This window comes from Aythya fuligula, chromosome 7, assembly GCF_009819795.1.
Source record: "Aythya fuligula isolate bAytFul2 chromosome 7, bAytFul2.pri, whole genome shotgun sequence".
NCBI classification, from domain to species: Eukaryota; Metazoa; Chordata; class Aves; order Anseriformes; family Anatidae; genus Aythya; species Aythya fuligula.
The window spans coordinates 10355846-10370605 of record NC_045565.1 but is presented as its reverse complement, the minus strand read 5'-3'; the positions used below and the strand labels follow the sequence as shown (position 1 = coordinate 10370605).

General features: G+C 36.7%; 1 protein-coding gene across 2 annotated transcripts in view; it reads left to right on the top strand.

Moving 5' to 3' along the window:
• The window catches only part of NRG3 (neuregulin 3), a 411171-nt gene that overhangs the window by 376286 nt on the left and 20125 nt on the right, over positions 1–14760 (top strand). For both annotated transcript variants that reach the window (XM_032190922.1, XM_032190920.1), the window contains exons 5-6: positions 5633–5735; positions 9993–10119. In XM_032190922.1, the coding sequence (XP_032046813.1) occupies positions 5633–5735; positions 9993–10119 (230 nt within the window). The remainder of the gene's footprint in view (positions 1–5632; positions 5736–9992; positions 10120–14760) is intronic.

Below are 14760 nucleotides of genomic sequence, written 5' to 3'. Positions count from 1 at the left end.
GCAGTAGCCAGATTGAGCTCCAGATGAGCTTTGGCCTTCCTAATTTTGTCCCTGCACAGCCTCGCTACTTCTTTAAAGTCCTCCTTAGTGGCCTGCCCACTTTTCCAAAGCTTATAAACCCTCTTTTTCCTCCTAAGATCAAGCCACAATTCTCTGTTGAGCCAGGGTGGTCTTCTTCCCCGCCAGCTCGTCTTTGGGCACGTGGGGACAGACCATTCCTGCGCCATTAAGACTTCCCTCTTGAAGAGCGCCCAGCCTTCCTGGACTCCTGTGCCCTTCAGAACTGCCTCCCAAGGGACTCCACCAACCAGTGTCCTGAGCAGCTCAAAGTCAGCCCTCCGAAAGTCCAATACAGCGGTTTTACTGATCCCCTTCCTGGCCTCGCCAAGAATAGTGAACTCCACCATTGCGTGGTCACTCTGCCCAAGACAGCTCCCAACAATCACGTCCTCCACCAGTCCTTCTCTGTTTGTGAAGAGAAGGTCTAGCGGGGCACCACCCCTGGTAGGTTCACTAACCAGCTGCGTCAGGAAGCTATCTTCCACGCTCTCCAGAAACCTCCTAGACTGCTTTCTCAGGGCTGTGTTGTGCTTCCAGGATATGTCAGGGAAGTTGAAGTCCCCCACGAGTACAAGAGCTGATGATTTTGCAACCTCTGTCAGCTGCCTGTAGAATTCCTCATCCGTCTCCTCATCCTGGTTCGGCGGTCTATAGCAGACCCCGACCAGGACACTAGCCTTGTTGTCCCTGCCGATCCTAACCCAAAGCGACTCGACCTTGTCATTCCCAACCTCGAGTTCTACAACCTCGAAAGACTCTCTAATATAGAGAGCCACACCACCACCCCTTCTATGCTGCCTGTCCCTTCTATAGAGCTTATAGCCAGGCATTGCAGCACTCCAGTCATGAGACTGGTCCCACCACGTCTCCGTGATGGCAACCAAGTCGTAGCCTGCCTGCCGCACAGCAGGCAGGCTACGACTTTCTATGCCCTTAAAGAAATTGGAACAGACTTATCTGGGGCAGTTTTAACTGTTTTATATATTTTCATTATTAGAATTCATTATTTTAGAGGTGAAGATGTTTATTAAAGTTTATTACTCTATTTGCTGAAATAGGAGAGGCAATATTATCCTCATGATTACAGAAAGAAGAAGGATCTTCCTTATACCCAAGGTCAAAGAAATTTCTGAATTGTGGCTTTTCACATCTCAACTGCTAAATCATTCTGCCTTAGAACAAGCCACAACATATGGCAGTAAGTCTGTATGGTAGGTTTTTGCAAGTGAAAGAACAGGGAAAACTCTTGGGAGAGCTGAAAGTGATTCTGAGGCAATCGCAGATTGTTCTGTGGAACATGCAAGTTTTTTTTTATTCTCTTCATGAGTTAAATTTAGAATGCCTTATATAGTTCAACATTTGTTGCACGTAAATATAAGTATATTGAGAAATATGCTCTTAACTAATCTCTTGTCTTGTAATTTATGGTAATCCATATTTTATGGGAAATTTTGATGTGAATGGAGTTTCCATGTAGTCTTCCTCTATTGTATTTAGGACTTCTGCAGAGCCCTCTGAGGATACAGTACACCAATAAGGGTCCTGTAAGTGGCAAATGATGCTTGTGAGGTATAAAAAAGTTATTATTTTGCTTTGTTATAACTTTCTTTAGGCCACAATGCAGTTATTGTATCTGAAATAAGTTCCCAAGAAATTTCTACAAATTCAGAACATAGACTGTAGAAGTTAGAGGATCAGCTGATTACAGCTGGTAATGACATTGTGGATTTAGTGGCTAATAAAACTAACATAATCTGGTTTTAGATAACTGAATTATTTTTCTTCAGTCATATGGCTAGAAATATATACTTCTCAAGGATCCTCTATCAGTGTTTTTCCTTTATAGTAAAGTTACAAAGAAGTGGCAGGTTTCAGTTTGTTTATACAACAAAACCACTATATCCTTTAGAAGTAACAGTCATAAGAAAAATGTCCTTGTCCTACACTTTTTATCCTTTAAAGTCTTACGCATATGCTTCAGTGGGTCTTTCCCCATGCATAAAGCAGACAGATGACAGCCTTTACGAGGAATTTTAAAGAGCAAGGGAATCAAAAAGAAACCTAGCACCTGGAATATGACATGTACTTTTTTTTTTCATTGACACAGATGAATTTGACTGTGCTCTGAGTGCTGGAAGAAATATTGCTTCCATGGGTCACCAATAGTTAATTTTGTATTTTATTACAGTAGGAAATGTGTGAAATAAGCTTAGAAGAAGGAGCAGTTAAGGTAATGAGAAGTTTAAATTCAGGCTCAGTAGGATGATGGGACAGAGGCGAAGGGCAAGACAAGTTTGTTGCCAGAATGAAAAATGAAAAGAAAGAATCAGATAGTGTAAACAAAACTGCACCAGACGTGTAGCAATGCACATGGAGAATGAGGGCTTGCCTACAAGAACTGACCTTTCTAAGAGGCTTAATGTCCCATGTGAGTTTGTCTTGGTGTTCTGGAAAGATCATTCTTTCCATAATTTTCACTAAACAAAATAGTCTGAATCTAAACAGTTTACTATTTTTCAGCACTGTTTTCTGTGGTTGTATTTTTGTTGGTTTGGATTTGTTTGTATAGGTATAATTTGAATGCTTGATGGAGTTTATTTTCTGTAACCTTAATTCCTTAGCTGGGTAATCTATGAATATCCACGTCAGTTTATATTTTGTTTTTTTTACCTGAAAAGTTTTCTTGGATGCTTATTAAATGAGGAGTCCTCTCCCTAGTGTTTATTTCAATAGAATGTAATTAAGGTGATCTATTTCACAAGGAATGTATGAATATCTGTGAATAAAGAGACATATAATTTCACTCACATTTTAGATTATCTTGGAAGTTTGTTTCAGTATGTAAATACATGTGTTCATAGTTTGATGCACATATATAGCTAAGCAGAAGTAATTTTCAGTTCTCTTTTTTGCACATTGAATTTCATCAGTGTCCTGTTCTGTGAGAACAATAGTGCTTAGCAAAACTCAGCTATAACCCTCTGGTTTATTGTGTTAGATTTAAAGGCCCTATTCTGTACCCCTCAGCTAGAGGAGATCTCAGCTATATGCGTTTAGAGCAATGGTGGGGTTAAATCATAGCAATGAGTAGACCATGAAAGTTTGCAAAGAGATGCAGATGAAATTTCCATCAATAGGATGGTGATATTTGCTTTTGTTTTTGTTTAGCATTTTTTCTTAAAAAAAAAAAAAAAAAAAAAAAAAAGTGGAAGACTAGAGAATGGAAAAATGCTAAACTGATTATATTTTAAGATGTTGGAGACAAAAAATGGTGGAGTCCAATACACAAACACAGATTTAAAGGATGTAAAAAATGAACAAAGCTTTCTAAGAAATGGAGTATAGTTAATCAATAACTAGTTATTTAAATACGCACTATACAGAATAAACAAAAAAGTAAAGAAAGCATTGATCAGTATGTGTTGAAAACCAGTGATGGGGATTAAGCAGACTATACAAGAGACTTAAATCTTCACCTAGTTGTTTGAGCAAGATAATATTGTCCAGTCTCTGAAGTGCTTTTATCTTGGTAAAATATATTCTAAAGCATCTTTACAAGACAAATGATAGCTAGTCAGGACTGACAAAAGGTCATAGCTGCATGAAACTCACCATTTCTTGACAAAGTCACAAAAGAAATAAAGTTTTTAATGAATACCTAGGTTAACAGAAAAAGAAATTTGAGCTTTTTGTCACAATTTATATCAATTTCTTTTAACCCAAATGTATGTTTGTTTTAATGATAGGTAATGTCTAAGTAACATCACAGTTTATAAGTACATATGTTTTATTTGCGATTTTAGGCAGAAGGTGTTGATATTGGTATTCAGTCAGAATAGATGAGCAATTACAGAACTGAACAATTATTTAATGATTTGCAGTGTGATCCACCTCAACATTTCATGATTCAAAACTTGCAAGTTTTTTTTGCAGTCTTTTGTGTACTGTAATGGAAATGGAAGGGGGATAACTGTGTTCAGAAAGGCTATTAAAAACAAACAAAAAAGAAACAAGAAACCCCAGACATTTAGTTCACTACCAATAAGGATTTACTGTCTAGATCCAAATTTTGTTCATGTAGTGAGGAATGGGACTAAAGCTCTATTGGAATCAGATTTGTTGATATGTTATCAGGAATGTTCTGAATTATTGCATTGCTCTTTGAGAGAGCAAGTAAAGAAGTAGCTAAGAAACAAAGATTTGGTACTTGTAATTTTATTTGAAATAGCTTATGAAGTGGAACTGGCCCTTCTATTAGAGACAAATGAATAAGATTCCAAGTGTTTCCTAACAGTACTGGGGTAGTCTGTATATTTTTTCTTGAGAAATTAATAATTAGTACTGATCAGGAAACTGTACATAGTATTCAGTCATAGTAATAAAGAAAGTTGGTATTAGACTGACATTCCAATTAGGTGCTAATTTTTTCAATATTTGCCCAGATAGACCTTGATGTTGCCTTACATTCTTTTCTTCTTAAAAAACTGAGCCTTACGAACCTAGAACTTGGAGTTACTGTCACCTACTTGACACATGAGTCTGGTATTCTTGTTAACAGGGGTCTGCACTGAAGATCTCTGACCTAGAGAGGAAATGTAGTTTTATCAGTGTACAGTGTTTATGCTGTGCTTTGATAATCTGACATGTTGGTTTTCCACCTCAAACATATGAATAAAAAGATTATTTTATATGTTGTATGTTTGGAGACAGATTATGATACAATCTATTTAGCATGATAGCACTTCAGACTAAACAAGGAGCTGAAATAATAAAAATAAAATATAACACGGAGCTGTTGATAAATTCAGTGTGTGAAACTCCAGTTGCCTATCAGTTTCTGTCTGCTGTCATGAATGAGTGTTTTCTCTTTTTTTTTTTAGCTTTTTCTTTTTTTTAACTTCCATTCTGTTCCTGTTTTGAAATTAATTAGAAGATGATGAGATGTATTAAGGAAATTACTTCAAAAACTAGAGATTCCCATGAAAGCAATGTCTGATGCATTGTAGCATAGCATTCCTTGGATTCCATCCAAGTTGATTTTTTTTTTTTTTTCACTGTGGTATGTTGTGCATTAGCTCCAAATACAGGGAATGACATGGGAGCAAGACATTGTAATCACCATTCTTTGAAAATAAAACATGCATTTTTTTCGTAGCAGAAAATGAACTGAGTCTTATGGGACCTTCCGAGAGCTCTGATGGATCTTGCCTTAAGCCAGTAAAACTCCATGGTTGCAGCGCTTTTTATTCTATTGACAGTGGAGCTGGAAAAAAACATTTAGGGCAGAGAAAATATTAAATTTTCCTGGGTTTTATGGTTATGTATCTTTTAACGTGTTTGGGAACCATTTTCTAAAACTTTTCGAGGAGACCAAAGCTCTATGAATTTTATCTAGATGAGAGGTTCAGAGAAGCATCCATTCTGTTGAGGATCTGGCCGACTTAGACCTCCAAAATTTCACGTTTGTCCATCAAAGCATGAAAAAGCATGTGAAAGCATGTTGTGCTGAAATCTACTCTTCACAAATACTGTTTTCTGATGCCTTCATAATTCTCAATTTTGTTGTTCACAGAGAGTGAAGAAGTGTACCAGCGCCAAGTGCTGTCTATTTCCTGTATTGTCTTTGGCATAGTCGTAGTGGGCATGCTTTGTGCAGCGTTCTACTTCAAAACAAAGTAAGAGCCTTTGTCTAGTGTGTTCTTTTCTTTTTTCTTTTTTTTTTTCTTTTTTTTTTTTCTTTTTTTTTTTATTATATTTTTTAGCTTTTGTCTTTTTTTTTACGGCTTTCCACTTCTTCAGTTTTTTCCCTCTTTTTGAAGCAGTCATTATTTCTTGACAGGCTAGAACAGTTCTCCATGGGTAGATTATGTAAATCAAAAACTGGTAACAACAACAACAAAAAAAAGTAAATAGAAGTATTACATGTTCTTCTTTCTATTTTCTGATAGCAGGAAAGAAGCGATTGTGACCTTTCCAGTTCTTTTTCTTGACAATAATAATTTTGTGCCTTTTATTATCAGCACGATAATCACTTCCTAATTTTGACAATAAAGGATTTTTGCATTTAGTTTCATATTCCTTAATGTCCCTCTTGTTTCTATATGCTGGGAATAAAGGTAAAAGTTAGAAATGCATGAACATATAAGTTTTCTGTAGATAACTATAACCTTTAGCTAATAGTGGTAAGCTGCTGATCAAAGTTGTGTAACTGAGTATCTCTAATGCACAAGAACATTGAACTATAAAATAAGATGGAATCATGTAGTGTACTAAACAATTTTCAAGTGATATACTTTCTATTCTGTTTTGTTTATCTCTGCAACTGAACATTCTTTTTTAATATTTATTCTTTTGTGTATAATTTGAGTTGCACAAACGTCATAGCAATTACATGACATGCATGCCAATGCCACTGTATTTATAAATATTTTCTGTATGATTGTCATTCCTCATTCCTGTTCCAATGGGAGCTAATGAGAGAATGCATATCAATATAAATTAATGTAAAAATATTAATAATATAAAATAACCTGTATGAAGTTAGTCATGGTGAGCATTTGACTGAGCATCAAAAATGTGGAGGTTTCCACTATTTAAAAGCTTGGGTGTTTATCTGAATCCCCAAACGCCACTCACCGACCCTGTTTCTATTTTAAATTTATTCTAATGGGTAGGAAATGAGATGCTACTATCAGAAGCATTTATCATACTACTATGATGAGAGGTACTGCCAAAAAAATGTTTTGGCATTTCTATCAAGAAAAGGAAAAAAAAAAAAAAAAAAACACACACCGGAAAAGTCACCAAGCCTTTTTTTTCACCCTTCTCTTCAAATCTCAGTGGTACATGTTCTGTTTAAACTCTCTTACCTGTTCTGTCTTGAGGGATTTCATTTAGTCGTTCTTTCGACAATGACATTAGCTAGGAGAGTGCTGTTGCAGGACAGTTTCTCTCGGTTGCAGTTTAAATTGTGAGCAGGAACAGCCATATTTCCATATAATTAGAAATGTCATTATTTATTTTAGATTTGCAGAAGAATGAAAGAGAGAAAGAATAAGGTGTTCCTGTCCTTCCTGGAAAGGGATGAGTTTTTTTGCTGATGAATTCAGGAAAAGCAGACTGGGAATGCCAGTTGGAAGAACATACCATCAACAACTGAGCATACTGTGAATAAAATGTCCCTCTCGTCAATTTTCTTTTAGCTGTGTTCCTCTTGGTTTTGCAGTGTTCTAGGGAATAGTGAAGAGCTGGGTTGGAACAGCCTTCCAAATACCAGTTTTGATGAGGTGGTAGGGAGAGCTATTTTTAAAAATAATGAGTAGAAATAATCCTTCAAAAATGCACTCACAGGACTGTCGTGGTTCATATTTTGGGTTTCTTCTTTTTACTATTATTTTTTTTTTTTTATCTGCATTATAAATATTATAGCTAAGAGTTACTAAGAAGAGTTGAAGTGTGCTTACGCCCAATTCTGGGATCTGAAGTTTGAAGAGTATTGAGAAAATGGGCACCTCGGTTCTGTCATGAGATCTTTTCAAACATGTGAAGCACAGCAATTTTAAGATGCTAATCCCTACGTCCCTGGCTGCAGTTCCATCTGACAACCTGTCCAAAAAGTAAATGTCTTGATTGGCCTGACACTACTACCTTCATGGAAAGTTTCAACAAGTGTTCTCCATATCAGAATCCATGAAGATCATGAGCACTGGCAGGCAAGTAAGGTAGTAGGGTTTGCCCAGTCCAAGGCAGGAGGTGGAGAAGCTGTGGATATGTAGAAATAGCTGGAGATGACAGAAGTTAAAGAAGATTGAAGTAACACTGCAACATCTCTTGCCTTTGAAGAGATATTCCTAAATGCTCTCACTGCTGGTGAGATTTTGTTCCCTATATTTCCCCCTTTTGTCATTAGCTCCATTCCCTCAAAATCCTAGGAGATGCACTGTAGTCATACATCCATCTGCATGTTGGTTTTGTGCCACTGCCTTGACTCAAACTTCAGCAGGTGACCAGTTATTCCATGGTTCTCTTAGAGGCTCAATACCAGGCTCACCTTCACTATGGGTTGCACTGGGACAGTTCCCAGTCATTGGACACTAAGGGAAGCATTTTGCTTGTCCCTCTTGATCTGCTCACCCATGTGAAGCTCATGGCCCACATAAGCTTGGTTGTATAGAGACCACATAAGACAATATTGTATCTTTGACATTGCCCAGTGTCTTAAGGGTGTAAAAAACTGCAAATGTAAAATGAATCAACCCTTATCATGTGTTAGCAGCATTTAATCAACAGATTTTCAGGACTTTTTCATCAGGCAGAGGTATCTTCATCATGCTTACAAGTTATCAAAGCATCCCTCCTGTGTGGAGGATAATCTTTGGGCTTAACTTGATATATCAAACAGTAAAATATTACTAACAGAATGTTGTATGGTCCAGGGGGAAAGATTTTTATATGAAGAAACTGACTCTGTTTTTCTTAGTCTAACAATTGTGAAATACCTGCTGCTAGAAATATGCAATTCCCTATGCATCGTTGTATTAAAAAGTCCTTCTTTTTGGAATATATTCCATCTGAGGAAGTTCAGAACTTTAATTAAACACTATGACCTTCCAATTATTCCTTTCAGAGTAATCAAGAAAGTAAGTGTTAGCAACAGAGGGGAGAGCACAGTAAAAAGAAAATGTGCTGCTCTTTACAGCTGGATTTTATAGATGACTGGTGACTTTATTTTCTTGCTGAGATAACACTTTATTGCAGAGTGTCTGTAAAGTAGAAGACATAAGGATCATTTGTTTTTAAAACAAATATATAAATATATTAATAACTTTGAATTATTAATAATTTCTGGTTTTATAACTGTGCATCCTGTTTTTTGGCAAAATGAATATGCATTAACCTAATATTAATGTTAGGTTGCATAAAAATTAAGTGAAACTAATTATTAGATTGTTTTCTCAGTAAATTCCATTCTGAAATCTCAATTGTAATGTTGAAAAATACAGCAATGAAGTACTGAATATTCCAGTTAACTTTCGTGTGTTTATAAATGCAGAAAGAACTCAAAACCCATATTTTCCAAATAAACCCAAATTAGAGTTCCAAGATTGCATAATTTTTTTTTCCTGATTAAATTCTAAGATTATTGTATGTGCAGAAGAGATTCCCAAAGTCCAGTGCTCAATCATACATACTCTAGAGCTGCTGTCATGAATTTCCTCTGGAATTTTATGAAAATGATCATGTCATGATGCTTTCAGCAGCAAATCATCAGAACTTTTTCAAAATTTTAGTGAAGCCTTTTTGCTAGAATTTCAAATTCAGAATGGAGAAAACATTGTTTGTTTTTCCTTTATTTCTTATCTACGCTTCCTTGAAATCACTTACTTCCTCCTGAAATTTGGCTCAGCACCGATTGCTGTCCAAAAGCTGTGTGCAGCATAGCAAAGCAGTGCTGCTGCTGGCCAGTGTATGCAAGACACTAGGTCAAGTCTAACGCTACTAGCAGAAATGTTTAACACTTTTTATAACCAATAGGGGTGAATGCCTGCTGTGTTTTCCAAAATCTCTTTCCAAGTTCAAGTAAAATGCTTTTTTAATATTCAGGCCCACATGCAAGCTATTGTTAAATATGCAATAAATTATCTTTCTTTCAAAAATCTGCACTAAAACAACTAGCATGCTATTATAGTAAGTTGAGTATAAAAGACATTTTAAACAGAGAAGCTCTTTTTTTTTTTTTTTTTTTTTTCCTTTCTTAAGACTCTCCGGAAAATGACCATTGCATTGAAATATTAGACTACTCAATTAGGCCAGCTGCTTAATCCAATGCAATGAAGTTTTGAACAGAGAGAACCATGGTTATATAAATATCATAGCTAATAGTAGTAGTTCAAACTAGCTCTTCCTTACATGAATTTTATTTCTCTCTGCAGGAAACAAACAAAGCAAATTCATGAACAGCTGAAAGAAACACAGAACAGGAAAACCTACAGCCTAAATGCTTCCAGCATGATGGCAAAGTCAGAGTGTATGGCACAAAGCCGAGTCCAGCTGCAAAATGTAAGTAATCCTGCCAGCTACAACACTTAATAGCCTGGCTGTGTTCCTGCTGCTGATGGCAGCACATCGTCATGTTGCTGTTAGCATCTGAGCAATGGGAACAAGAATTCTCACCTCTTTCATAAAATGTTTTCTATCAGGCCTGTTAATAGAAAACACCAAGCAGGGATTTTTTTTTATTTATTTTTTGTAAGTTACTTTGATGGGCCCTGGGGTATTTTGTTCATGTAATAAACCACGCTGAGCCCCCTAGTTTTGCATCCAGCACTGGAAATTACTGTTGGAAAATACCTTAGCTCATAAATATAGTTTATACGTGAAGTGGAGGACTTTCATCTTGAGTGACTTTGAGTTTTCCTGTACAACATGTTAATGAACCTGCGTGAAACTCGTCACAGTTAATTCAGAGAAAAAATCAAAATCTGGACTTAAATTTGTACAGGTTAACTAGTGCCCAAGGAAGACAGTGCAGATGGTATCATTTGGCTGGGTCTTGAGTTAAATAAAGGGATTTTTGATACTAGAAAGAGATTGGTTTGTCCAAACTAAGTTCAAAATGTATTTAGCCACGTTTTCAATAAAGTTATTTGTAAATTAATACAATCCCACAATAATGAGATGCACAAAGTGCATGAAACAAGGACCTTGAAGACAGCTAATTTATTTAGCCCTTGATACAAATTCCTTTCCAATGCATGCTGTTCTCTTCCCCTCATTCATACACTGAATGTGTATGAATGCTGATCCTTTTTTTTTTTCTGAACAAAGCCTTTAAAACAATGGATAATGATCTTGATAGCAAGACCAAAATTAGAATATTTTAATAATTAGAATAAGTTATAATTATACTTTATAATATAAAAAAGTGAGCACTCATGCTCGTTTAGCCACAGATATCTCAAATCCAGGTTTACATCATTTACATCAAATGAATGCCTTTTTAACCAGTTGGAGTAAGCAGAGCCCCCATGCTGTGACAGAAGAGCTGTTAAAGCACTGCTTGTGCTCACGAGCAGTTTTGTTTCGTAGAAGCACCCTTGCAGTCATCGTATGTTTTGTGATTCAGGAAAAATGCACCCTTTCAAGTAGAAAGATAATTTCACTAAAATAGCACAGTGACAGTTTAGGGAACCTTCTGCAGTTCTTTAACTTTCATTCAGTCATAGTTTACTTCTTGCCCCTAAAACGAGCTGTTGGGAGTGTTATTAGGTTGTGATGGTGTCAACAGAAGGTAAAGTTGTAAAGAGCTTTTGTTGTAAAGAGCTTTTGTGATCCTTTTGTTCTAACATACAAGGTAGGTCTTCGTTAGCACTAAGAATATATTCTCAGGCATTTTTCACTAATTCAGTGCAGTATTTTTTCAACCAAACATCACAAAGAACTACTTGGTATCTTCTGAGCATCCAGCAAACACATCGACAAGCTTTATTTAAGCCTTTTTCTTTTGCCATAACAATAGTTATAATGGCTGAAGCAGCAGTCTGTGGATTCCAAATATTAGAGATTGAAAACAATTGTTATTCTTTATTATTTTAAGCCACATTTGCTTTTCAGCTTTTAATGCTGTTCAGACTGCAGTTCTCAGTGCTGGTAATTAACACCGCTTTCTAGTTCCCGTGGCAGCTAGCAGGGAGCAGTTTTATCCTTGCCATTAGTGCATTTTCCTTTGGGGAGCAAAAATACTAAGGAAGAAATGCAGAATGACCTTGTGCGGCATGTAGAGTAACAGTGCAGGACAATAATGATTTCTATTGTTAGAAAGATTTTAGTGCAGGAATGCATGTAGGCAGTTCATTAAATATTTACAGAACTTGGCAGATTGGAGGAAAAAAAAGGGGGGGGGGGGGGGGGAGGGAGGAAGAGCAGAAAAGAGCTTTGAAATGGGTCTGAGTGGCTCCCCATCAGAGACCAGAGATCTGCCCTGTGTGTATCTGCAGCTTGAAAAGGAGACAAGGCTCTGGTGAGGGGAGGAGAGCTTTCCCTTGGCTCAAACCTGAGCAGGTGCTGCAGTCACTCTGGGTATGATCTCCATGAGGATCATCTGCAGCTCCCCACCATGGGGAGAAATCTTGGTTCTTTTTATTCCCAAGAGCCAAGAGAAACTTAAACAAATTAAAGTTATTTTCTGGATGCTAGTCATCCAGTTAGGCGTTGTTTGGGTTTATGAAATCCTGGAATTTTTTTCCTTTTCTGTTCTATATGGTCTTCTAAAATGGGTAATCTGTCTTGCTTGTATACTGCCATTCTCTTTCCCTAAAAGTTTCTCCTTTTTTTTTTTTTTCCCTCCTATGCATGATGGACCTGGTGATGCTTCCATATTTTTTTTCACCTTGCTTTCTATTCTCCTCTGTATTACTGTAGACCTAAAAACATTTCTTATTCTTGATGAATATTCTGATGCCTATTCTGAAAGAGCTTTCACATTTACACTCAGAGTCTGCTACATTTACTAATAGGTGCATAGGTCTTTTCAAATGCTGTGTTGCCCTAGGAAGAAGTTGTACATAGTTCCTGAGACCCAGGGTATAGCAGATAGTTTTTCAAGTGGTTTGGGGTTTTAAAGAGCTTGACCAATTTCAAGGGAGTACTTTTTCTCCTCATAATTCCTTTCTTCCCTTTTAACCTTGACTGGACTTCAGGAGGAAAAAAAAAAAAAAAAAAAGTTATTTAGTTGGAAAGCCCGTTTTGAATCTTTTAAATGAGAAGCTATGTAAATGTATCAAAATTGTCATTAAAAGAAAAAAAAAACCACAACATGCAACCCACATTTTGTTTTTGAATGAAGTATTGAAATTATAAATTTCCACTTTATTCTAGCCTAATTCATTTTGCTTGCAGCTGTTTTGATTGCTGCAGAAGGATAAGGAAAGAATTTTGGACCTGAGTCCCTGTGATATCCCACCTCTGCCAATTAAAGCTTCTTTGCAGTGGTGTGATTATGAAAATCACATAGAGGGTTAAAAGATCCAAATGTTTGATTTTAAAACACTCTTCAATTCTCCTGCTGCATCCTAAGCTAAGGGCTACCTTGTTGGGAATCCTTATTTCAAAGGGCAATATTTAAGAAAAGAATTGGAAGAGCAGGACATTCCTCCATTCCATCCATATGGAAATATTGGTCTTTTAGTTTTTTTTAAGAAGACTGGATATTCAATTTTTTATTTTTATTTTTAAAGGGGGACATTCAGGGGAAAAAAAAAAATGACCAGGCTTTTTAGAACTCCCTTAATTTAAGAAGTTGCTTTTTAATTTTTTTTTTCTCCTTCCTTTTCTGTGATAATCAGAATAAATACAAGAGAGGGAGAACAGCCACATTGTGGCATTCTACAGGTCAGGCACCATGAGTAGGAATAACAAAGCCTCTGGTGTTGCAGCCTTAGGTAGCCCCCTACTACAAGGAGATACAGACTTGGCTTTACACTCCTGTTCATTATTCTTTTTGTTGAAAGCATTCCCAGAAAGTCTTTGAAGAGCAGCAAACATAAAAACTCTTAAAGCTCTGCAGCAACTGTGCTCTGGTAAATACTAACAGGTTATCATTCCAATTTTTGGACCCTCTAAAAATATCCTAAATGAATGATGCCAGCATACAGCACTGTAATAAAGTTGGGAAAGAATAGGTCCACCTGGCATGCAACAGAGAATAGGTTTGCTGCAGCGATCAGGGACTTAAACCCAGGCCCAGGCTGTGCACCATGCCTCTGCCAAGTATGAACCAGACAACAGGTCAAGCCATCTTTTACCAGTATAGTCATTCTTAGCACAGAGCTACTCCAAGCACATTCACATCAAACATCTGGCATTGGCACACAAGCTAGATAATACATGTACAGTGTAAGTATAGATGAAGCAAAAGGTTTCCAAGGAGTTTGAGTCTGCCATTCCATCAATTACAACTAGCTTGAAATACTGGAGTGGGGTGGGGTGCAAAGCAGCAGGCTTGCCACACCTCCATTCCTTCTGTGATTTTGAGAGTTGTCATGGCCTTTTTCACCCTTGTGAATTTTAATACCTTCTCCCATGGTAGTAAGTGGATCTATTAATTCCCCATCACTTTCCCTCTGAGGTGCCTAATATGCTTTTCATGCTGTAGTGTATGGTTTCACTTTTCACTACACTTGTTTCTAACAGCTTGCAGTCATTGGGTAGAGGTTTCTGATATCCTTATAGCAAGAGGACAAAATGCTTTTTTTGTGCTTTGTTGCCTTTTGCTGATAGTAAAATATATATATATATATATATATATATTAGTCACTATGATAGAAATGCAATTAATATCAGTTGAACACCAGACAGAAACATTTAACTCTTTTAAAAAATCACTGAGTGTTTTTGCCTGAGTTATGATGTGATTTATTAGCAGAGATCAAGAATAAATTTCCTATTTCAATAACTTGTGACAACCTTGGAAGAACTGCCAAAATAGACAAACTTGAATTTACTGACCTCTGTATAGAGCATTGGCAACAGAGCACATAACATATGGGAACAGCTGTAAGGATGTTAAATATTCCAGCTGACAGGTTGGTTCTGCAATGCCAACCCATCGAGAAAAGGCTCTTCACCTCTCTGAGGAATGCTCTCTGAATGTAATTTAAAGCTGAACCCCCTCTGCCTTCTCAGTCCTTTTTGAATTGGCAT